The sequence below is a fragment of the Heloderma suspectum genome, chromosome 3 (assembly GCF_057233095.1).
Source record: "Heloderma suspectum isolate Gila_16-S chromosome 3, 16-S_ref, whole genome shotgun sequence".
Lineage (NCBI taxonomy): Eukaryota > Metazoa > Chordata > Lepidosauria > Squamata > Helodermatidae > Heloderma > Heloderma suspectum.
Window position 1 is genome coordinate 48,278,946 of NC_139460.1, and position 23,307 is coordinate 48,302,252.

Sequence of the window (23,307 nt, forward strand, 5' to 3'; positions counted from 1 at the left end):
ATTGAACCATGGTGCAGTTCGAACCCTGTTCAGGGCAAGAGGGCATTTTGGAGTCACCCGATCTAATGCCCCACTGACTGCGGCATTCCAGCCATACACCAGGGTCTCGACCAAGTGGCTGTTTGTGTGCTCCAGGGAATCCCCAAGAGCGTTCAGGAATCCATTCAGATCCATAAGACTTCTGGGGCAGACCATTTTAATGGGTCCTCCACCCCTGCGGAGGGGTTGTGGAATCAAGGAGTCCAACATCACCAGATAGTGATCTGACCACAACAAGGGGGTGGTGGATATACCCCTGACTTCCAGATCACTGCCCACTTCTCCAGAAACAAACGCAAGGTCTAGCGCATGACTGGCTACATGGGGGGGGGGGCAGTTGACATAAGGTGCAGCTCCCAGGAAGCCATGGTCTCCATGAAGTCCTGAGGTGCCCCTGTGAGGATGGCCTCTGAATGTACATTGAAGTCCCCCAACACCAATAAGTTAGGGGACTGCACATGCACATCAGAAAGCACCTCGGCCAGGGAGTCAGTCGTGCAGCGGGGTAGACAGTACACAAGCAGAATCCTCAGACTGCCCTTCGGGTCCAACCACCAGTACATGCACTCAGCAACCTTGGTCTCCCAGAGAGGAGGTCTGGTGAAAACCAAGGACTCCCTGTAGATAACAGCCCCCTCCCCGATCCCCAGCCCTCAGCTGCTATGCATATAAAAATCTGGCTGGGCACATGGCCACAAGCATTGGAGCAGCAGCCTCAGCCAGCCAGGGCTCCATAACACATGCCAGGTCTGCACCCTATTCCCAGATCATGTCATGGATGACAGATGTTTTCTGGGTAACAGACCTGGCATTGCAGAGCAGCAAATGAAGGCCAGAAGGTGGAGTCACACCTCCCCCAGCCATCCTTTGGCTCTGGACAGGCCTGGAACAGGGGACAGATATTACACTTCTCTCCCTTGCTCCCCTTACCCAGCATGGCCTGCCCCTAGCACTCCACCAGCACCTGCCACCCAGCCTCTGTATATTCTGGCTCTCAACACTCCCCCCATCAGGTGGACACATGCCCCCTGGCTTCCACCTATCAGGCAGGCTACCCACCCTTAAAAACACAACACCCCCCACCCGCACTTAAACAAAAAATCAACAAAATACATCCCCATTACAGATACTGGCTCTCCCAGACCACCTCAGCCAGCCGGCTTATATAGTCCTTCCAGGAAGGGACAGGTGGAGGAAGTCAGTGCAGCTGGTTCAGTACCTGGGGTCCTGATCCTGCAGGGAATGGTGGTCTGCCAGGCAGAAGTCCACAGAGAGAGCTGTGGTGGCGGCGGTGGCAGCAGGCACTCCCTCTTCCCTGGGTGGTGGCTTCTCCTACAGATACTGGCTCTCTCCTGGTTATGGCTTTCTTATTGCAGCATTTGGGATTTGTGCAGAGCAATGCTATGCATGTCTACTTGGAAGTAATTTTTGCTTCGTTCAGTGGGACTTACTCCCTAGTAAGTGCAATAAGACATTTACTTGAGAGTGAGTCTCCTTGAACACAGTGGGTCTTGCTCCTGGGTAGACATGCATAGGATTGTGTGGCTAAGCTCTCTGATTCATAGGCTGCTGTTTTAAAATAACTGGAGATCAAGCCATGCTAGAATTGTGGTAGTTGCTTAATTTGAACTCTTCCTCTTCTTAGACTGTGACGAGGGACTCTTTGAAAACACACTCCAGCTCCGAGAGAAACGACTGGACATTGAAGAGGCCTTAGTTGAGGAAAAGAAAGCTATTGAAAACGTCAAGAAAGAATATGAAGTGTTGGTCAAGAAGGTACAATGACTTCTCCAACTCCAGCATGACTCAACAGTCTGGCTTAAGCCAACAGTGCATTTCTTGAGTGCCTGGCTGTGCTGTTTTGCTGGGGGTTGTGTTAGAATGTGAAGGCCCTGTCCTCCAGTAGAGATGGCACCATAGAGCTGCGGTGTCATTTGAGCAGTAATCCTAAAGTCCCGGACAAATTTCAGTTCCATTTTGGAGCCCATTAATCCTTCTGCTCATTGCCATTTGATACACTAAGGGCGCAATCTTATGCATATTTAGACAGGAAAAAGTCCTACAACTCCCAGCAGAGCTGGCTGGGAAATGCTGGGAGTTGTAAGACTTTCTTTCTCTCTAAACATTCATAGAATTGTACCCTAATCTGAGCTAACTGTCCGGGACAGACAGGAGCATAGATGAGGTGTACATAGTTGATGATTTTCTTTGATGTGTACACTATATGGATGAATAAGTGTTACCATGTGCTATATTTTTAGACGTCACCACATAGCCAAAGCTGATTCGCTACATGTCAACACACTTGTTCCTAGGCAAAACAAGGCCTATTTGGAAACAAAAAGCAGCTGCAAAGAGCCTTTTTTTTGGAGGACTGCTGCCTCCACCAGATACTAGGGAGAGAAGTGTCATCTGACTGCATGCTGGGAGTGGGGGACATGGGATTATATCCAAAGTTAGTCTAACTTAAGTCCTATTAATTTTGATGGGTCTACTCTAAGTAGAGCTAATATTGGACACAGCCCATGCCTGTGTGATCATGTTCTCACTGTGCTAATACTTTCACTCCTTTTGTCTCCCACCACAAAATTTGCCAAGAAGGAGGAAGCCTTTTATAGGAGAGAAAATGTTCATGCAACATGCCTTCCTGTTTTGACTTGGAGTGGATGCACAGCATTTTTTTACTATAGCTTTATCAAGTGCAGTGTTGGTATCATCAGAACGTTTTACAACAGGCTTATGGACCTATATTTGAGCACCCATTTAAGCATGAAGGCGTGTGTGTTAGCTTGGTCTGCACTACAGTTCAGTCTCTGGAGAAGTAGTCATGCAGTTGGTTCCCCGCCATGGCCATATGACAGCTCACCGTACGTTTGATGACCACCAAGAAGCAGTGTGCTAAAAGCCTGGTGAGCTTTGATGTGGCCCCGGTGGGCAAATGGATTGCATGTATCACCAAGGACTGAACTACAACATGGGTTGATTCAGCCCCACATTTCAGCATCTTAAAGGGGTCGTGTTAATCAACCCTTCATGAAATGCATTTGAGAACATTCACAGGAGAGGCACATGGACTGAATCTTTCTGTACAACCCAGAAATTCTTGCCAGGGTTGGCTCCTATGTGCTGATTTAGCTCCATATTGTAAGGTCTTGCTGTTTGAATATAGCTTTATTTTTAACAGGTGAAGGTAGTAGCAGCCAACCTGGATGCAGCAGATTGGGAACTGGAGGCCTATCAGCGGGAGAAGCAGCAGAGACTGAATGAGCTGCATGTTGTGGTGCCTCTAAAACTTCATCAGGTAATGAATCAGCCTGGTGTTACTGTTTCTGACTTTGACTCTTCGGTAACCAAAACACTGGGGGAAAAATGAGTTGTGGGAGGCATTTGGAGATCTTTGTTTTTATTGTTTTTCCTCTCATAGTTCATGGCTTATATTCCTTTCCCTTCAGTGTGGCTGTGGTTAACGTTAATTGTACCCATCTCCATAATTCTGATCTGTTTGAAATATCCTGATCAGAAAGAATTGTTTTGTTACTACGGCTCACCATGGACTTGGAGGAGTAGGGACAGCTCATGGGCAACAAGCACCATATGTACTTCTGAGGAATATCTGAGGTTCAGTGATCCCAAGCTGTGCAGAACAGTCTGCTTTAGATGACTTTTATTTTTATTGATGTATATGATGTAGCTAATACCTAAAAAAAAAAAAAAAAAGATATTGTAGAGCTGGAAAAAGTGCAGAAAAGGGCAATTAAAATGATCAAGGGGCTGGAGAATCTCCCTTATGATTGGTTATAACAGCTGGTCTTGTTTAGCTTGGAAAAAAGGAGGGCAAGGGGAGACATGACAGAGGTGTACAGATTATGCATGGTGTGGATAATGTGGATAGGGAGATATTTTTCTCCCTCTCTCATAATACTAGAACCCTGGGTCATCCCATGAAGCTGATGAGTGGGAGATTCAGGACAGATAAAAGAAAGTACTTCTTCACACAGCACATAGTTAAACTATGGAATTTGCTACCGCAAGATGTAGTGATGTCCACCAATTTGAAGGGCTTCAAAAGGGGGTTAGATAAATACCTGGAGGAGAAGGCTATCAGTGCCTACTAGTCCTGATGGCAATAGGCTGTCTCCACTATCAAAGGCAGTAAGCTTATGTACACCAGTTGCTCAGGAACATGGGCAGGAGGGTGCTCTTGTACTCATGTCTTGCTTGTGGGTTCCTGGTCGACATCTGGTTGGCCACTGTGTGAATAGAATGTGAATAGAATGCTGGACTGGATGGACCCTTGGTCTGATCCAGCATGGCTTTTCTTATGTTCTTACATGTATGTGTGTGTGTAATTTTGTGGTTCTTTTTGGCAGGTGGAATATATATCGAATGGAGAAATCCCCCCAGATCTCTCTCAGGCTTTGGTATTTACCAACCAGTCTTTGGTAAACTTGCAGGACAGGATCATGGCCCTGCAGCAGGAAAAACTAGAACAGAGGGAACTCTATAAGGCAGCCCGAGAACAGCATAAACAGCTCATTCGAGACAGGAGGGAGATGGTGATTAAGATTGACCGTGAGTTGCTGTGCATCCTAAGTTTCTTTTTATATGGTGTGTGTGAAAGCTTTTTCCGGTCTTCCAATCACACCTGACTAACCACTATTGCCTGGAGATATATTCTAAGTGTCCTTTCTTCTTTCTACAAATAAAGGAACTGGCACAGAGAGGTGGAAGTGTCATACAACGCATTGGTTTCAGAAGAAATAGGGCTTCAGACACTGATGCTCTGGGTGGCTGTGAAAGCACTTTAAACTATTTCTGCCTTTTCCTACCTTTGTAAATGAGAGCTTAAGGCAGCTTCAAATACTGCATTTTTATTGTACATGGTCAAAATGTAACATTTGGTGTTCTGTTCTAAAACATGTGTGCCATGTGGATCCATGCCAGAGCGAACTCCCACTTGACGTGCCTCCCCGCTGTGTGTGACATAATACGTGAACCAATATAATGTGTGAAGCAATGCTAAGCAACCTAAATGACTGCTGTGAACTTGAAATGATTAACATATGTAAAAAAAAAAAAGATTGAGGTTATTATGGGCCCTATCCTATGCTCACTTCCTTGTTTAAAACATTTCCATCCCACCTTTCAGTTAAAGAAAACCTCCAAGGCAGATTACAAATTGAGATTGAGAATATAAATTTTTAAAGAATCACATTAATACCATCTACAGAATAAAAATAGTACAGCAGGTAAAATGAGCAGCTAAACACCAGAGAATGGCATTATAACAAGCATTTAAAAAGGACTGGGTAAATAGGCTTTTGGCTGCCGCCTTAAAGCAAGGGTGTCAAACCTCAGGCCTGCGGGCCAAATCTGGCCCACCTGGGGTCCCAATTGGGACCCCCACAGTTTCCCAAATGGCCACACCCCCTTTCCCCCAATCAGCTATTGTTTGCTTGTTTCCTGGATTCTGCATGTGTTTTTCCCATTCTGAAAAGTTGAAATACCTCTCTTAAGGCTTTTTTACCACTGGGATGTGGCCCCTGAGAGCTTCTCTGAAAATGAATTTGGCTCTCTGGCTGAAAGAGATTCAACACCCCTGCCCTAACATTTTGCAATGGGTGAATGTCCCTAGGGAAAGTATTCCAAGAGCTGGGCACCACCTGCCTGGTTTCTGATGATGTGGGCCTAAAGAAGGGCCTCAGATAATGAGCTTAATAATTGGGCAGCTTCATGTGAGAGAAGGTGATCCTTCTAATCATTGCTTGGTTTGCTAAGCAGGACGTAGGACTGGGCACTCTTCTCGGGATGGCTGTTCTTTTAAAAATAAAATAAAATTTATTAAAATGTACGTAAGTGTTGAGATGCTTTTAAACCGTCTCTGCCACTTTTAAAATGTTCTGGCTGTGCCTTAGCCAGGTTCCTCGGCTTAGAGCCCAGTTGGATTTCAAACTTCTTAGAAGGGAGGAAGAACCTCCTCCCTTTATTTCCCCAACGTCCTGCAAGTCTTAGCTTGAATCCAGCACCCTCTCAAAATGACTGTGCTTTATCTTCCTACAGCTCTGGGGCCAAATCTCAGAGCAAATTGTCAAAGGGCTTTTGTCACAACTATTGTACCAGTGATTGCTTATTGCTGCGCACCCAGCACTCTACACCAGGCATGCTGATAGTGTAGAGGCAGTGGACCCAGGACCCTGCAGCAGTGATCCTAAAAGCTAAACACTATGTTAAAACCAAAGGGGGGGGGGAAGTATTGTTCTGTGCCCACCTTTTCTGATGCCAAGCACCATAGAGAGCTTTGGCTATCGGGTGCTATAGAAACAAATAAATAAAAATAGAGATGGAAGGAGCGCCCAAAGCCACGTGGCCCATCATTTTGCTCCAAAGCAAGTTCATCTCCCCCCAGATTCCCAAAGACTGAGTTATACAAGATACTTGCAGAACTGTGGGTTGTACTGTCAGGGACTGCTGTACATAGGGACATAGGAAGCAGCCTTATACTGAGTTGGGCTGTTGGTCCAGCTACCAAAACATGCACTCTACCACTGAGCTACCATCTCTCCCCTGTAGTTCAGTTACAACTGTTGGACATACAAAGGAATATCCCTTTTATTAAAAGGAAAATACGGAGAAGACGTGAATGATTTAAATACAAAGCTTTCATCTTGTTAGGACTGGAAGAGAAATGCAATCAGCTGATGATGATGAAATTTGGTCGGATTGTGGACTTGGAAGCCCTGCAGACTCTTTCTGTTAACACAAACTTGGAAGAGCTCAAGATGAAAATGATGGAAAAAGAGCAAGCTCATGCTATGGAAATAAAAATGTGGGAGGTAAGGCTTGGTACTGAAGCACATTGTGATGTAGCCAGGAGGCCTACAGAGGTATCATGTGGGTTGGGTTTGGGAGTGGCTAAGGGCAGGGCTCTGGGAAAGACTGAAGGCAAAAGGAGAAGGGGACGGTAGAGGATGAGATGGCTAGATAGCATCACTGATGCAATGAATATGAACTTGAGCACACTCCAGGAGAGAGCGGAGGACAGGAAGGCCTGGCGTGCTATGGTCCATGGGGTCACAAAGAGTCGGACATGACTTAATGACTGAACAACAACAACAAAGGGCAGGGCTGCATAAGGTGCATAAAAGGAGGGTTTCCTCTGTGAAAATTGTCATGAGCTGTGAAAAAGTTCAAACCCTGGTTAGGAGGGAGATAACAGTGGTAACTGGCTCCCCATTCCTTGGGAGGTACAGCTATCAAGGAAGGAAGAAGAGAGGCCTTTAAGCAGTGAGAGTTCATGGGCAAGTATCATACACATGACATGTATATTTGTTGTCTGAATGCTTGAACTGGCTGAATATATGCAAACTATTATATGTATATTGGTGGGTTTTTCTTTTCTTTTTTTACTATATTACCCATCATACAGTCGGTTTAAGAGAGCAAAAATGTACAGGGAACTATTCTTGGTTGGTCTCCCAAAACTGTGGAACAGCCTTTCCCTGAAGGCTCGCCAGATCATCTGTCAGAAATGCTGTAAGAGTTCTTAAATCTGGGCAATCTTTTTGGGATTGGGAATGACCCTGCCAGGGAAAGGCTTGATTGTAGACCTGATATTTTGGTGCTGGGCCCTTTCCATTGAGAAGGCTGAAGTCATTTACTTGGGAGCTCCTATGCAAAGACCAGGACAGAACCACCCTCCCCACTCCAAACCAACCTTGAAATAACTTGAGAGTAACCAATGTCTAAAGAACACCTGTCACTTAATATATATACATGCCATACTTCCACGTTTGGTTATAAATATAAATCAGGAAGCCATAAATGTCAGAACCAATCCTCCAGTTCTACAAAACAGGCAAGGATGCTAGAGTGGAGTGGAGGGCCTGTAATGGAAGTTTTTACCAGGCCCTATGCGTGAATTCTGGAGGGAAAGGTAGGGGGGCCCGTAATGAAATCCACCCAGTTCTCCTTCTTTTTAGCTAAATCATGCCCCTGTAGCTTTTTAAAAACAATAGCTGAGAGGGCTGTCTCAAAAGGTAAGGGGCTCCAGATGCTGCTCTGTAATTCAAAGACTGACTGTTCCCAAAGAAATTATGCTTGGGCACTGTGTGGAGGACAAAGACTGTGTTTCAGCATTCACATAATAAATAGAGCTCTTTTTCATTCAGGGCAGGGGGGATGGCTAGCTGGGCTCCATTCATGGTGGTGAAGGGTGTTTGGAGCTGGACAATGTCATGTATATGTGAAGCATCCACAGAACCCATCTCCCATGGTTTTCTGTGTCCATGGTTTTTTGCTTGGCTGATGTGAAGAAAAGTCCAGGCCGTCAATCCCCTTATGGGCCCAACCAAGAAGTCTATCTTCTTACCTTTAAAGGTGATCATTTACTTTGCCAGTGCATGAAACATTTTATGTGTCCATTTGCCTACATGCAGAAGGAACATATTTTGTCTCTAAGAATCACATCTGTATGGGACTGTCCTTCAGTTGAAACAATGCATCCTCACTGGAAGTTTGAGTTTTCCGTTATTAAGCAAGAGACTGATGAGAGCTGAGGTTCAAGAGAGCTTCAGACCCTGTGTCTCTGTTCTCCCTTCTAAAATATTTTTGCTTTGGTTCTTCTACTCCCCACCACCTCCACCACCACCACCTGTTCTGTAACATTGCAGTTACAGAACAAGACAGGAACATTGCCGTAACCCTGCTTTCATACTGATATTACTCGAGCGAGTCTCTGTTCTGTTCCAGGATAAAATCCTTGAGATGCGTCAACAGCTGATGGCGGTGACAAAAGAAAATACTAATAAACTGAAGCAAATGAATGCATTTTGCATAGAGAAGATGAAACTTGAAGCTAAGTTGGATGCACTGCAGAATAACCTGGTATGCATGCTGCTTCGATTACTTGTTCATGATTAGCAAGCCAATAAGCCGGGGGTGTCTAATCTTTTTCATCCCAAGGGCTGGATTTAATTGCAGAAACTCTCAGGGGCCGCATTCCACCGGTGGGCAGGATCAAAGATGAAGTGGGCAGGGCCACAGGCAAAACTGGGCAAGGCCAAAAAATCCGTCCAAAAGTTAAAAAAACCAACCCCACATTGAACAATTTATAACAAAGCCATACATGTCTACTCAGATGTAAAACAGGGAAGCACAGTACAAGGCAGTTCTATTCAGAAGCAAGCGACATTGAGAGGCACAATACATTTCATGTCTACTCAGAAGAAAGGCATTCTTACTTAGAACTTACACACATTCAGAGAAGGAAGCCTTGGCAACAGCTTAAAAATCCTCCCCACTTCAGTTCCACAGAGTATCCTACTTCTTCCCCCTTTCCCACAAGTAGCACTTGAGAAAACAGCAGCAGTTAGGGAACACAGCAGCAAGTCTAGGTATGCCTACTCATAGATAAGCCTCCACTACTCATAGGTAAACTTTGGCAACAGCTTCAAAAGTCACGAACCAGCCAGGAGCACTCCAGACGACAAGACAGGTTAAGGAAAGGGCAGACAGCATAGAAAAAGCATTCTGGCAACCAAGGGAAAAACGGGGAGAAATCCGAAGGAAATAAAAGTGCTTGGGAGACTGCCAAACATGCCAGGAGCGCTCCAGAAGCAGGAAAAGGACAGAGGTTGCTGGAACACATGGGGAAAGTGTTCCAGCAGTCCCAAAGAACTGTGACAACAGCACAGAAACTTGGGGTGTGTGGGGGAAGGACACATCAGAGGTAGGGGGCATGGCTTCAAAAGGAGGAAGGTGTCAACCAGGAAAGGCTTTGCACACCGGATGACAGAGTCTCATTAATTACTTTCTGGTTTCTTCTAGGACTCCTACAGAGGTTGTAACAATAGGCTGACCCTTCTAATTCTTCTACTTGCGTGGGCGTTACCCATGTTTCTTAGTTATCTGATGCACATCTTCCCCTCAGAGTATGCCCTCTATTGAATATAAACCTGCATATCAATCATCATATTTAATCAATGATAATTAGATAGGTGTTCAAAAGGATCCAAATGTCATGACATGACTTTTTGCCTAGGCTGTGAACAAACCATCAGAGAAAGTAATTTCTGCTATATCTAGAAGGAGGCGATCTCCCTGGATAGTATTACAATTAAGCTTAAGATATGAGGATATTATATGCCTGAACAAACAGAAGCACGTGTGTAGTCATGCCATTTTTTCCTCTGTGATGAAGGAGTGTTTCTGGCTTTTGTTTCTATAGGGGGCAGAATTCCAAGGGCCCCGCAGAGCAGACATTGAGGAGAAGGAGAAACTGATTGCATTAGTTCAGCTACAAGCCCAAGAAGCAGAAGTCCTAAAAGAAGAAATCACTCTCCTAAGCAGAAAGGATGGTCGCATCTTCCCACCACCTCAGCCTGTATTCCAACCAGATGGAATACTGGATTAAACCCCTTTAATGTAGTTCCCTAGATCTCATTTTATTTGTAAAGGAATTCTACTACATTAGGATAACTAATAGGGTAGCCTTTGAGATTTTAGCTTCTGTTGTTCACTTGACAGAAGCTCTGTGCATTTTAACAGCTGAAGGCCAGGCAGAACATTAAAAATGCAGCTTTTCCTGACATGGAGACACAGTAACTGGGGAAACTTGTACCTCTTGAGTGTCTGCCTTTCATACAGCTGTTAAAGGCAAAGAGCCACTGTCACACACAAAATGGTAGCAGCCCCCATCTGTCACATACTCACTTGCTCCATCTATCCACTTGGCTTTGGACATGTGGAAGGTCTCTGGTTAAGTCTTCAAAGAGATGTTTCACTTCCTGATCCATGGGGTGGTACATCAACACGCACAGGGGCAACCTTGTACAGATAGGAAGCTTTGTGCTCCCAGCCTGGCTATTAGTATTTTAATGCAGATGCAAATGTGTATCCACCTCACAGTGCTAGTACTATAAAGTACTAGTATACAATTGTCTTTTGCACATGAGTACCTTTGGACTGAACTAAGGATTTATAAATTAATAAACCTTCTCCATAACAATACAACTGAACATGAACTTTCATTCTGTGTCAAGTACTTTGAACCTGGAAGTCTGTAGATAAACATGTAGAAGGAGACTGCTTTATTGGCTCAGTTTGATTTTCTTATTCGTGATGCTCTCATTCAGTGATGCAGTGGTTCACCTTCTAGTCTCTGCCCTGAAATAGAGCATCCCCTCAAGTGAGATGCTGGCTATATGAAAGAGATCAACAGTTCTCTGGTTAGCTAGCCCAATGGCTAATTATTCTCACAAATTAAAAAATGGGCATACTTCCAGATTTGCAACTTCATCTTTCATACCTTGGCAAAGCACGTCTGAATCGATCTATTACATTTTAAAAACCATTTTTGTGCTTGACTGATTTCAAAGGGTGGCTAACTCTCACTATAAAGAAAACAAATATTCTCCTGTCTCTGCATTAGTAGATGCACATGGTTCTCAAAAAAACATGACAGTGGTCTCATAGAATCATAGGGTTGGGAGGGGCCTACAAGACCGAGTCCAACCCCCTGCTCAATGCAGGAAGCCTGATTGGATGAGTTATGATTTGTATGTTTGGCTCTGACCTCTAACTCCAACTGAAACCAAAAGCTAAAACATTCCTTATGTCTTGAGCCCTAAAGGTTTCTTTCTCAGATGTGTGTAGCAAAGTCCATAGCCAAGGTTTTAGTTAGGGTTCTATATTATTGTAATGAGGTGCGTGTTTGGTGAAAAATGCATTTTAAGGAGATTGTATCCACCTAAGGAAATAAGGGGAAGGGATGCTAAATAAATAATGGTAAAGACCCTAAATGAGACGATGCCATGCACTTACACCTACCACAATATAGTGACTTCTCTTGAATGACTGTGTGGACCTTACCTCTTACTGACTCCTGATGGAAACTGTGCAGTGGGGTAACCATTTCATTAAAAGGATCGTGCCAAGACTTTTTAAAAAAATGCATCAAGCCAAGATGAATTCAAAGGGGAGAAACAGTCTTTATTTACTTGATAAAGCATGGCATTTGTTTTATTACAGGCACACTATCACAGAATCTGTGTATGCGTATATTGCTTGTTAAGGCAGGTAGGTATTGTACCTACTTTATATCAGTTTCATTTGGCATTCTGCAGGGAGATTCCTCCTATGGGGAGGTAAGAAATTACCCTTTTCTGTAATCTCATCATTTAGAGACCTACCTTCAAGCAGCTGGAGAATGCGGCCCTTGGCCTTGTGCTTATTCTGCTGCTGCAAGATAGCTCTGGTACCTTCTCAGAAGTAGAATTGAAAGCTGCCTTTTCCAGTCTATGATCTGATGAAGGCACATGTTGTTGCCCTAGCCTCGATTTATTCCCTCTCATACATTTGCACACAATGCCATTTTTCTCAATGTAATTATAGAAGGCACATACACATCTATTTACAAGTGCATAAATATATAAATAGAGATGTAATACAAAAATAAATAACTATTTCTCTGTTTAGAATAGTCTTTGTAAGGCAGTTTGTTCCCTAACTGGTACTAGGAAGAGTATCTAAGGGAACATGCAGTGGCAGGCTGTTCACATGCTTCTCCGAGCTTTCTCTCAAGCAAGTGTCCACTGGATTTGGGGGTGGCCACAATTGTCTTCTATCCTGGAAGAAATCTGTCCTTTCCACATCTTCAACTGGTACTAGACCAAGGCAGCAGGTGGAGTCTGAGAATACAAGAAAAGACAATCAAAGTGTATCCTATCATCCTTCCTCAAAACACTCACTATGAAAATACACGAAAAAGCTGGAACCCCCTCTTGTGCGGATCTTCTTTCAGAATCCTTCTCAAGGAGTTTCTCAGGAAGCTAAATATGAATGTATTACTGTAAATACTTGAAATGTGGTGACGGCTGACATATGCTAAAATGTTAAGAACTACTAGTAAAAATGGAAAATGCCGGTGAAAAATTCTAACAATCACTGCTAAGAATCACCAATGACTAAATTTCATCCTCATTTCTATCATTTACTAAGACTGTCAGTGTCTTTTTTTTTTTTTTTTACATTTCAGACTTTTCTGAGCCACACTGATAGGATTTCCTTCTAAAGCCTCTGTCCCACTGACCTGTATGGAAGACAGAATTCTTCGTATCTTCCACAGTGGAGCTGCCCTTCTTGCTTTGTTGCACTGAGTGATGCAGCCCAAGGAGTTGTTCATGATGATGATGATGATGACGGTGGTGATGGTAGCCCTCATGTTGCTGAAGCAGCTGGTGCGTGGAGTCATCTGGAAGCCTGTACAGAAAAGAACTGTGTTCTAGTCCAGGACTGGGGGACCTGAGTGGGAAAAAAAGAAGCAGTTTGAGGCCATGATCAGCCTGAAGGTCTGCTGTGATTAACTTCCTCATACATGTGATTAACTTCCTCATATAACTGAAATTGGCACAATTTCGCAGCATTTATAGCTTAATTTTCCTTCTCATATACTGGGTTCCAATGCAATGCATTTTGCAACAATATAGTGCATGATCCCAATGGGAATTATTATGATCAACTATTAATTGCCACAGAAACAGTATCAAGAGGGTTAGATTGCTGTATATTTTGGAGCAGGTACAGTATGGGTAGAATAGGTGGCCACTGTATTGCTAGCTAACTTGCTGAGACATGCAGGCCTGATCTGGATGATGATGCCTCTGCTTACTAAGCCAAGACTTGCACAAGCAGCTCTTTCATGTGAGCTGTGATTAGACCAGGAAGTCTCTAAGTCTAGTTTCCTGTTTCAACCAATCTGGGAAACTATGGTTACCAGCTTCAGAAAGTCAAGATCTTAAACCAATTTCAAACCATGATTTAAGATCCTGGCTTGTAACTATAGTTTCCTGGCTCAGACAAAGTGGAAAACTATAGTTAATTAGGGACTTCCTGCTTCATTGCTGCATGCCACAAAGGGAGGAGGAAAGGAGTTGTGCACATGGGCAACAGACTCGTGCCTGTCTCAGCTTAGTAAGCCAAGCTATGATACAAACATGGCCATAGTGAGGCTGCCATTCTCGAGGCTCTTCTGTTACCTGTTGTACAAAATATCTACAGTGAAAACTTAGTATTATGATAACAAAGTTACCCGCACCTAGACCAGGAAGTTGCAATTTTACAAAGTCTGAAATCATAAATATGGCACCTTTTAAAGAATTCCCTATCAGTATTTCAGACAAACGGGAAGGAAGCCAATGAATTGTGATTCTCCAAGTCATTGGGAAGAAGAGATGACACCGAAGAAGATGGTCATGGATCTGCATTCATAAAATTGACCTGCCCTGTCTGACAAACCTTTTTTCAGTAGAATCAAGGAATGTTATTAATGCAAGACCTTAAAACATTTTTTGAAGTGAAATATTAATGAAAAAGATTATTTAATATTTTATTCAACAGGTTCCTGTTTTCCAGTATCCAAAAGAAAAAAATAATGCTGACAGAAGAACTCTTTCCCATCATTTCTATGGCACTGGATATTGTCACTGCACATTCAGCCTCATGGTTAAAGCCATACCTTTGGTGTTCAGCTGGAATATTTCCATTTTGCAGCACCCTCCCTTGCAGAAAAGCATTGGTCTCATTCTGCTGAGAGTAGGAAAAACACATTAGAAAAAAAATCCAGAAGAAGCTTAAAAAGTCTAGATTCTAAAGCCAATGCATGTGATTGCACAATGTGAGTTCAGTTTTAGGAATTCACAATCCAAGATTGCTTCTAGCATTATAAAAACTAAGCTGCTTTGAACAACTGGGCTCACTATCCAGGCAAGGCACAGAATAGAGCCTTTACTAAATAAATAGAGGGAGGAAGCCCAAAGTCCTGCCATTCTATCAATAACAGTTTCTATTCAAGAGCTAATAAGTAGTGTGCTAGAATTAGTTTGAACAGGATGTTAAGGGAATATTTTAAAACACTTTGTCCTTTGAAATGCAGTACCAGAAAATAGTTTTATAAGGACCCCACTGTCATAGAAACAGAGGTCTCACTAGGCACTTGCATGCAGAGACCCAAAGAAGCAATTGCCCTGTGATTTATTCAGTCATTCAGAGTCTACAGGTACAATACTTCCTGCCTGCTCAAAACACCTAGAACAAGACTCGGAACCATTTCAGGTTTACAGCTTAGATGGAAAACTGGCAAAGCATTTTCCTTCGGTTCCTGCCTGTAAGGCAAAACCAGCTGTGGAGGCATTCCACATAGAAGTCTAGCCATGGGGCTTTGCCTTGATCCATTATCTACATCAAGGAGAGATGAGAAGTAAGATATCTAACACCCTCTGATGTTGCTAGAGAAATTACCTGATGTACCTCATCTGGGTTGTAATCATGTGGCTTTGCACTAGGATAACCAATTGTAGCTGAAGGGAAATGCCCATTGGCTCCATGATGTGCTGGTAGATGCACACCATTTGCATAGCGTAGTCCATTTGCTTGAGGAGTGGAGACCCCTCGCAGCGGCACCATGGTGTACTGGCAAGATGACACCAGCAGCCCTGCTCCTGGGAAGCCAAGATCTATGGTCTGCTCTGAAATGACGAAGGAAAGAATGTATGTATTAGACTGAGAACACAGGCCTAACGTTAACTGCCAGCATAGCAGGAAACAATATATACAAATCCACTGGGGAAGGGAAAGGAAGCTGGAGGGAAAGTACACACAGTGGGCACGGTATACAATTATCTTTAGGCCTTGGTTACAAGTGAGCTTTTGAAGGCCACAGAGCCAATTCACACAGTTTTATGCTCATGGAATGACTCTGGGAAGTCGGATCTTAGCCACATACACAGGTAAAGTTATTGTAGTTATTCACACAACCTTTCCAGGGATGATCCTGAGAACAGGAATATCATTAAATTTGGTTGGTTCCCCTTACTATATAGCCCATAACTTTTAATAAAAGGTGTACACACACACACGCCTCCCCCCCTTTCCTGAAGAGTCACAAATATCTTTTGACTACTGAAGTCACTTACTTTGCTTAGACCAAGCCCGCCAAAGGCAAAATGGGATGAAAGCCACAATGATGAGAACGATGGAGCCCAGCACACCCCCGACAATCAAGTATGGCAGATCACTGGAGCGGGCTATCATGGCCCCTGCCCCTAAGACATTATGGCCACTGTTCAGTGGTGGATGCTGAACTGTAGATACTGTAGATGGCGGGAGACGGCCAGGTAGCCCTGCAGATTTGCGAGCTTCGGGAAGAAGAAAGAAGCACCATTAAGATTTGTTCTTGTTACACATGGACCTCTCCACTCCTCAGTCTCTCTCTGCCCAATCCCTCTGTCTTTCCCTTGAGGTACTATGTTACTCTGTGTCATCATGTCAAAGTATTAATGTCCTGTGACTGATTCATTCCAAGCTCCGAATCATGTCCAAAACTTTGGGATCACTAGTAAACTTTCTTTCTTGCCTTTCCCTTTCATTATGTACCTATGTCATGAAAATCCATCAGTTTTGGGTATTCACAGCACAGTCTTTCAAGAGCTTCATAGTTTATTATTGTAACCATTTCCTTGCTATGCAGTATAATGGAGGAGCAAAATTTCTCATCTTCTCCAGCTTCTTATACCACTACCTCTTTGAGACTCTACATTCAGATCACCAATTCTGTTCCTTGTTTTTCCACAGCTCAGAACCTCTAAACACGTTTAGTGCTGATCTTCTAGTGGTCATTCTTATATCTCCAGTGATATTAAAGTGTGTCTGTTCACTGGATGAACAGTGAACAGACACTGTTCATCCAGTGAACAGTGGAGAGGCACTCAGTGGCCTCTATGGACATGATGTGCGTCCTAGTGAAAAACACCATCAACGTGCTGTTTGTCCCAAGCCACTGAACGCACCACTAAAAATGTCCTCACAATTCACCTATAAAATAATATCCACTCCAATTGAGCCACCTTTTCCTTAATCTCAAAATCATTGTTTTTTGCCTATCCAATTACAACTTGGAAGTTTCTTGCTGCAGTTTCTCCATCAGTTAGGCTGTAATGTCTCTATGCTAGGAACTGTCTCTTGCCTATAGGGTTGTGCAGTATCTAGTACGAATAGGGCCTTAAACCTAGTGTTCATGTTGTGCATACAATTCAATCCACCAGAACTCTTGCCTTTTGTTTGTGCCATACCATTTTGTTCTCCTAATCCGTTTCATCTCAAATGTAATCATCTATGGGAAGTATATTTCTAGTTTTCTCCTGAATCTCTTCATGAACTGTTTGTTAGTTTTATACCTTAATCAGTGAGGGGTAGAGCCTCCAAGGCTACCTGAACCTCCTGGGGCATCAATTACCTTTGGTTTCACAGATCATCACGTTACTGAATTCACTCTCTCCACCCTCATTGAAACACTGCATTTTAATATCATATGAAGTCTCTGGCTGTAGGTGGCTGATAGAATGCCAGTACCGGTCACCTGAATAGGAGATAAAACAAACATACACTCACCTGTCAGTTTCCTGATCTCTCATCACCCTAAGACCATATCTCAATATTATCAAAGGGCAAGATGATAGACATTGCATTGTTATTGGCAAACACAAAGAAATCTCTTTTCCACACTGCTTTGAAAATATTGGGAAGTGCCCTTATAGTATTAGTTTTTGACAATGAATTGAGAAGGCTTCTGTTTTATGACTATCCAGAAGTAGCTGCATCTTGGCACTATCCAACCAAAAGGACTTTTTCATATAAACATTTTATATTTTAAATATATTTTTATTAAGTTCATAAGCATAGAAGCTTTTTAGTGGGTGACAAAGTACAAGCATTTTATGGCAATTAACAATTGAGGTCCAACCAACTGGTTGTTTCTTACCTTCTACCACATCCTTCTTATAATCACTGTCATTATCACTGTCAGTTGGTCGATAATAGATGTAAAAACCGTGAATTGGGGTATTATTATTGCTGGCTGGGATGTACTGCAGAGAAGAGTAAAAGGCAGAAATTAACAAAAGTGATCAACGCAACTCTCAGTACACAGCAACTGTAAAGCAGACTTGGGCATGCTTCTTGTTTGTGGGATGTAATTTGTTTTGTATTAGAGTGCTCAGGTTCACCAACTGTGGGGTGGACCCAATTATCTACTGCACCCATGAGCCAAACACTGGTATGACCTCCATATACAAGTACAAATCTACATCTGAGTTAATACAGATCAGGGGCTAACACAAAACTCTAAAACTAATCAGCAGACCTGCACAAAAACCTGTTTGTTTGTTTATTTCATTTTTATACCCCCCAATAGCCAAAGCTCTCTGGGTGGTTCACAAAATTAAAACCACAAAAATACAACAGAAAATAGACTTTAAAAACTTACAATTTACTTGCTATGGTTAACTATCGGGAGTGAGAACCCCTTGTTGATCTACTGCAATTGCTCAGAGATCTCCCAGCAGATCCCAGTCTATCTTCTGTTTGCCCCTGCTGTTAGGAACCTTCTTCACCCAAATCCCACAATATTTTTATTGGGTCATTCCATCAATCCAACCCTTTTTCCTATCCAGTTTATTTGTTTTTTGTTTTTGCATTTTTCTTTCCAATTCAACCAGTTTGCCAACTATATGACCCTGATTGTTTACCGAGGCTTTTTGAGGAATGGGGCATTATTCTCATTCAGCAGTATTGTAACCCTCACTAAAGTTGTACCCAAGACTCAAAGAACTTACATCCTAGAGTAATAAAGGAACTGGCAGAAGAACTCTCAGAACCGCTGTCTATTCTCTTTGAGAAATCATGGAGGACAGGTGAAGTGCCAGAAGACTGGAGGAGGGCTAATGTTGTCCCTATCTTCAAAAAAGGCAAAAAGGAAGAACCTGGGAACTACAGACCAATCGGTCTGACATCAATCTCTGGGAAAATTCTGGAGCAGATGATAAAGCAATCCATCTGTAAGCTCCTTGAAAACAATGCAGTGATTACTCGAAGCCAACATGGATTTGTCAAGAACAAATCCTGCCAGACAAATCTGATATCATTTTTTGATCAAGTAACCTCCCTTGTGGACCGTGGGAATGCTATAGACATAATATACCTCGACTTCAGCAAAGCTTTCGACAAAAGTGCCCCATGATATCCTGATGAACAAACTAGCTCAAAGTGGGCTAGATGAAACAACAATCCAGTGGATCCACAGTTGGCTACAGAATTGGACTCAAAGAGTGCTTATCAATGAGACCTTCTCAAACTGGGGAGAGGTAACAAATGGGGTACCGCAGGGCTCAGTCCTGGGCCCAGTGCTCTTCAACATTTTTATTAATGACTTGGAGGAGGAGGTGCAGGGAATGCTGATCAAATTTGCTGGGCAAAAAACAACAGAATGACATTTAATAGGGATAAATGCCAAGTTCTGCACCTAGGAAAAAGAAACCAAATGCACAGTTACAAGATGGGGGATACGTGGCTCAACAACACTACAAGCAAGAATGATCTTGGAATTGTTGTCGATCACAAGCTGAATCTGAGCCAACAATGTGATGTGGCTGAAAAAAAGGCAAATGCCATTTTGGGCTGCATTAATAGAAGCATAGCTTCCAAATCACGGGAAGTACTAGTTCCCCTCTACTCAGCACTGGTTAGGCCTCATCTGGAGAGGCTTCAGAGGAGGGCAACAAAGATGATCAGGGGACTGGAAACAAAGCCCTGTGAAGAGAGACTGAAAGACATGGTCATGTTTAGCCTTGAGAAGAGAAGACTGAGGGGAGATATGATAGCGCTCTTCAAGTACTTGAAAGGTTGTCACAGAGTGGAAGGCCAGGATCTCTTCTCGATCATCCCAGAGTGCAGGATACGGAATAATGGGCTCAAGTGACAGGAAGCCAGATTCCGGCTGAACATCAGGAAAAATTTCCTGACTGTTAGAGCAATATGACAATGGAACCAATTACCTAGGGAGGTGGTGGGCTCTCTCATACTGGAGGGATTCAAGACGAGGCTGGACGAGCCATCTGTCAGGGATGCTTTGACTTGGATTCCTGCATTGAGCAGGGGGTTGGACACGATGGCCTTGTAGGCCCCTTCCAACCCTACTATTCTATGATTCTATGAACTTGTACAAGTTGCACATTATGTAGTCACTTAATGGAGACAGACAAACTTGTTCCTTTTTTAATGAACTGGAGCATATGCCTTGTGTAATTTCCCAAAATATTTGATCCGAGCCCTATCTATTCGTATTTGATAGATGGGAGAAAGGGAAACAATTTTTAAAAAAACGTATAATAGTGCAATGAAGGGTGATAAACCCAGCAATTTGTGTCTTGGGCCAACATCTGTCTTCTTTGGTTAAAACAGGAGGTCTCAAAACAGACATAAAGACCACCGTTTCTCACTGTCAATCTTCAGACTACTATTTGCATTATACCACATCTGAGCAGAGGTCCCTCCAGCCCAGTAAAGTGTATACTGACACAACATACCTCAAGCACAGTTACTTTCCAGCCCTGCTACTAGAGATCATTTCATTGGCAATGCCATTTAATCAGGATCGTTTGTATCTGCAGACAAACTACAAAGCAAGTGCCCTACCATTAAGCTTTGTTCCCTTGGCCACCTCTTTCTACCCTTCCTAGCCCCTTCCTCTTTTCTATGCATCCAGTCATTTGTCTGCTCATCCTTCTTCTGCCCAACTTACAAAGAAGGCCTTTCTTAGAAATGCGGAACTTCCAATATGTAGCATTTTAGGGCACATGTTTATTATAAAGAGTCTTTCCAATATTCTTTGCCAAAATCAGGCAGTACCACTACTGTGGCATGTTGTTGTCTGTACAGGCTTCTCCTTCCATGCTCCTAAAATCATGCTGTCCACACTTCCTGTGCTATACTGAAGCTTTTTTTGCCTGTTCTTCTGAAATATGTGTATACAGAACAGAAGCTCCCTAAATCATTACTTTTCACTTACACCATTTGATGATACCGACTGCTCTCTATCCCCATGTTGGCAACACACCTGCATTCATTTTACAATCACTTAAAAATATGGGGAAAATTTGCACTGGATTTTCTCAGAGTAAGGAAAATTGAAAGGACTTGGGGCTGATAACTGGGGGTGTTTCAAGATGAGGCTTCTATTGTGCAATTGCCCTGCCTCATTCACAGAATTATATGGGCCGGCCCATCATCTACTTGTAACCTTCCTTGTTTTCCCACCACTTCCTCTGTCTTTTTTCTTTCCACAAAAACATCTGTTAAGGAGGAAAAGATGGAAAAGCTGCACAAGGCCTTTTGATTGGTAGCACTAGGAGCTATCTGTTCGGAAATACCCTGAGAATTCATACCAGTGATGAGTAGTTTGATAGCACTTTTAGGTGCTTACATTGACTATTCCCAGGTACAATAAAAAAGAAGAAAATATGGGAAACTTTCCTACAATTGCTACAAGCTGAAAAAAATGTACAGGCTATAAATATATATCTGTTTCAGAAAGAAGAAAAATCTACATGTGGATGCACTCTTATTACATCACAGAGAAACTGTCCTTTTTCCTTTAGTTAAAGGGGTCTCTTAGGGAGCAATCCTATGGCTGCTAGACAACGGCTAGACGGCCATAAGATATCTTGGTTTCTAGGAACCAACCTCCCCCCACTTCTGCGCTGCCTCAGAGACAGCACGGAACAGCCCCGTGCTCAGTGTTTGCAAGAGGAGCACAGAGTGACCGAAAAGGGGTGTGTCTGGGGGTGTTCCGGGGCAGGGAGAGTGGAAATGCCTGTATGACACATCCAATGTGTCGTACAACAGCCTCCTTCCCCACTCAGCCCTCCTGCGGCTAGACAGCTGCAATCAGCTGTCTAGCCAAAAATGCAGGGCAGGAGAAGCACAGAGGGAACGATCCCCTCTGTGCTTCTCCTGCCCTGCCCTGCATACGTGGTTGCCTCAGAGTTCGGAGGCGGCCGCCTATCTGGATAGGATTGCGCCCTTGATGTGTTAAAGTTTGAGAATCTCTGTTTAAAGCAAAAGCTGGTAATAAAGATATTTGTGGGACTTTGGCAGTGCCTAGAAAGTGCTACATAGAGATGGGTTAAAAAAAACACCTGTGGCGATTTATGGAACTTTTAAATAAAACACAATGAACACACACAAAAATTATCTATAAGGTCAATAAAGTCAGACAGTATGCTTGAGTGTGAGAACACTCAAAAGTCTAGAAGCACCCAACACTGCTACACAAATAGTTTAGGAGAAGAAATGAAACAGCAGAGAAAGTTAAAGTGGTACTATTAATTAAAATTCAGAACTAGGAATCATCTTGGGGGAAATCCTGTCCAATCTCAACTGGGCACAGTCTGCTACAGTTTCAAACCACCTGCCCCATCCTTTGCAGTCCAGTCACAAATCCTCTCTCCACTGCTTACCATCCACTTCAACATGATGGTGGTCTCATTGATGGCATCAGTGAAGGTGATGTATGGGCCTGCGACAGGACGCTCATACGCACGGTTGTTGTAGCCTGATACTACATATGGTCTAGATGCAGCACTTGGTTCACTTTCCCCCAGTATGTTCAGTGCCTGCACCCGGAATTTGTAGGATGTGCCTAGAGTATGCAATGTAGAAACAATGGAGGTGAGCAGGGGAGCAACATCTGACCTTGGTAATAACCTTGTTACTCTCTATTCCATATTAACAGGCGGCAAAGGGACATATTGTAGAGTGGGTGCTTTCTTACCCTATAACCTCAGAAACAAAAAAGCAGCAAAAGCTTAATTTTGTTGGGTGGGGTGTTCAGGCAATGACTGCTTATTAAAAGCTTCATTTCTTGCCCAGTCTGAATGGTCAAGAGATCACAGCTGCTACCATATTACAGATACACAGAAGAGAATGAATGCCAAACTACATGCCACATGCCAAACAAGTACAATGGTAGTTCAACGGCTGATTTGTTCTTGCATGAAAAGCTGCTTTAGGAGGGGGCATTTGGGAGTGGAAAGGTGGGAGGAGGAACACACATGCTTAACCTCTCCTTAATTCTCCCCCTGTCATTTCTCCAAAATTGTATTTGTGAGGGCAAACGTATGCTTGAGGAAATGTATGCAGATAGGAAAAGCTGCTGTGTGCATGCAAGCTGGAGTGGAGAAATGGCAGGAAGGGAAACTGTTAAGCTCCACCTTCCTCCCATCTCCCTGTTCCCAACTGCCCCTCCCAAAGTATCTTTTCATATATAAGAAAGGAGTTGTTGGGCTATTGTTACACACATTTGTGTGGACTGTGTACTTTGGCATTGAGTAGGCTCTCAAAGGTTTTGGTCTCTGCAGAATGCAGGGCAAGCAGGATTTC

The 23,307-nt window shown here is 43.3% G+C and overlaps 2 protein-coding genes across 5 annotated transcripts in view; one reads left to right on the forward strand and one right to left on the reverse strand.

Moving 5' to 3' along the window:
- Positions 1–11,047, forward strand: part of CFAP44 (cilia and flagella associated protein 44) — an 86,027-nt gene extending 74,980 nt beyond the window's left edge. The window contains exons 30-35 of the mRNA XM_084843124.1: positions 1,685–1,815; positions 3,224–3,340; positions 4,410–4,611; positions 6,712–6,872; positions 8,788–8,922; positions 10,265–11,047. Coding sequence (XP_084699250.1) covers positions 1,685–1,815; positions 3,224–3,340; positions 4,410–4,611; positions 6,712–6,872; positions 8,788–8,922; positions 10,265–10,450 — 932 coding nt within the window. The 3' untranslated portion in view covers positions 10,451–11,047. The remainder of the gene's footprint in view (positions 1–1,684; positions 1,816–3,223; positions 3,341–4,409; positions 4,612–6,711; positions 6,873–8,787; positions 8,923–10,264) is intronic.
- Positions 11,048–12,003: 956 nt separating this feature from the next.
- Positions 12,004–23,307, reverse strand: part of BOC (BOC cell adhesion associated, oncogene regulated) — a 99,014-nt gene continuing 87,710 nt past the window's right edge. Inside the window, exons 12-19 of one of the 4 annotated variants that reach the window (XM_084843128.1) lie at positions 22,386–22,567; positions 17,852–17,957; positions 17,327–17,449; positions 16,008–16,229; positions 15,343–15,560; positions 14,552–14,619; positions 13,127–13,338; positions 12,004–12,725 (exon numbers count right to left, since the gene is read on the reverse strand). In XM_084843128.1, coding sequence (XP_084699254.1) covers positions 12,541–12,725; positions 13,127–13,338; positions 14,552–14,619; positions 15,343–15,560; positions 16,008–16,229; positions 17,327–17,449; positions 17,852–17,957; positions 22,386–22,567 — 1,316 coding nt within the window. In that variant the 3' untranslated portion in view covers positions 12,004–12,540. Of the gene's footprint in view, positions 12,726–13,126; positions 13,339–14,551; positions 14,623–15,333; positions 15,561–16,007; positions 16,230–17,326; positions 17,450–17,851; positions 17,958–22,385; positions 22,568–23,307 lie in introns of all 4 variants that reach the window. The other 3 variants (XM_084843127.1, XM_084843126.1, XM_084843125.1) reach the window with 3 other exon arrangements.